At 37.9% G+C, this 1,864-nt stretch overlaps 1 protein-coding gene and 1 pseudogene across 2 annotated transcripts in view; one reads left to right on the top strand and one right to left on the bottom strand.

The window, feature by feature from the left end:
- Window positions 1-1,864, top strand: part of HEATR5A (HEAT repeat containing 5A) — a 154,937-nt gene that overhangs the window by 18,889 nt on the left and 134,184 nt on the right. The window contains exon 6 of one of the 2 annotated variants that reach the window (XM_006889976.1): window positions 1,201-1,210. The exons of the other annotated variant lie outside the window; for it this stretch is intronic. Within the exon in view, the coding sequence (XP_006890038.1) occupies window positions 1,201-1,210 (10 nt within the window). The remainder of the gene's footprint in view (window positions 1-1,200; window positions 1,211-1,864) is intronic. 2 annotated transcript variants of the gene reach the window in all.
- Window positions 1,707-1,864, bottom strand: part of LOC102856613 — a 1,425-nt pseudogene continuing 1,267 nt past the window's right edge.

Here is a 1,864-nt window from a genome sequence, read left to right as displayed (position 1 = left end):
CAAGCGACTCGATGGCACATAACAACAACTATCATCTGTGTTTTCCTCTTTGGCTCTGGTTATTGGTGCAAAAATTTGAATGATACAGTATTAACAGGTCTTCCTTGTATGCATATGGATATTATCCTCTCATTCAATATTTAAGATGGATCTAGAAATGGCCTTTTTAACTATGAAAGCGACCCTGTTTTTTCTCATCCTTTCCAACATAGGTCATATGATCATCTGATTAAAAAATGTCCCATGCCAATCCATCTCACTTTTCTAATTCCTGGTATGTCTATATTTGTACTTTACATTTCTTTCTTAACAATGTCTAGTTTTTCTACATTCATATACTTCACACATTCAACATCTCAGTCATTAGTTTCTTTTTACAACTATTCCTCCTCTTTTGTTTTTCCAAATTGGAGGGCTCAGCCTCAGTTTCCATATTTGTTAGTCTACTCTGCTATACATAGAGTCTTCAAAACAAGCTTGTTTCATTTTGGAAGTGGGTAGCCACTCCTTCTTCTTAGTCTGAATTTGGATGCTTAGCTTTGGAACAATATCGGACAGACAATCATTTATCGAATATTATCACTATATTATCACACACTTGCTAGAGCAGGACTTGGGGGGACAGTGTACAGTGACTCTGTATATTCTTTCCATCTTTTTAAAAATTTTTCTTTTGTATTGGTTTGCGTGCATAATTTGTATGTATTATGTTTTACACTATCCTTCTTTCATACTGCTTCATACAATAGTTCCCATTCATTGTGTTTTATAAAGTTAATCACCGTTGAACTATTCCCACCATTATGCTGTGTTTTCAGATAAATGGGAAAGGTCTTTCCAAGTCCTTTTGTTTCTTCTTGGATCACTCAAGATTTTGTGCTAGCATGACTGGCTAGGATTATGCAAAATGAGGTGTTTATAACATACCAGGGTATTGGGTAGCTTATTAATAATATAAAAAAGGTAAATGGCACCTTCCAAGTAGGATTATGCAAATAAGAGAAGTTACAGATAAAAACCTGTAATGTGATGATTCTTTAGTTTTGCCATCCTATCAGACTTCAGTTCAGCCATCACAACAGAGGAAAACAGGTATTTCACTAGCATCAGAAAGAATGAGCAGTGAATGCAGTTTGTCCCTTAGCCTTGAGATCTCTGTGCAAGTCAGAAACAGAGACCTGTAACACCAGACAAACTGAGAGACAAGACAGTGTAAACAAGAATGGCAGAAACTAGGAACATAGTGTAAGAACTGTGGGCTTCCAACCCATGGATAAAGAAGACTGAGTTGAGTGCTTGTTGCCATGGTGAGTACTTTTGGACATTTGTCAGGGAGTCAGGTCTACTGATCTGCAGAGCTAGAAATGAGGACCTTCAGGCCTGGGTTTATGGACAGAATAGGGGTGCCACAGCGCACGTCATTGACAAAGCTAAAAGAGCTCTTTTATACCTGCCAAAGGCCTGCCAACTACAAGGCCATGGGACAGATAAAGAAATCTGTTTTGACAGAGAACAGTGTTTTGTTTTTTTGCTTTTCCCTGACCAAATCTAGCAATATTTAATCCATGAAGTTTTAATGTTGGGATTACAAGATTATAGGTAACAGATGGTACAAGCTAGTGCAAGGCTTTATACTCAGCCATCTTTGCAAAGTCATATACAGAGGGACTCATAGATGCCAGCTGAGAAAACACAGATCTTCAAGTCTATGCCCTGAGGTTTGTGCAGTCATGATACATCTGGTAAGGATCATTGGCATACCAGTTTTGTCTCTTCCGGAAGGATGTTGTCATTTTATCTAAGAGTTTACTCTGGGTTTTATTGCATAACACAAATTCTCTCAAGCGCTTCTTCCTTGCAGCTG

The sequence above is a fragment of the Elephantulus edwardii genome, unplaced genomic scaffold (assembly GCF_000299155.1).
Source record: "Elephantulus edwardii isolate Elephantulus edwardi_28Jun2011 unplaced genomic scaffold, EleEdw1.0 scaffold00084, whole genome shotgun sequence".
Classification (NCBI taxonomy): Eukaryota; Metazoa; Chordata; class Mammalia; order Macroscelidea; family Macroscelididae; genus Elephantulus; species Elephantulus edwardii.
This window is presented reverse-complemented; position numbering and strand designations above follow the sequence as displayed.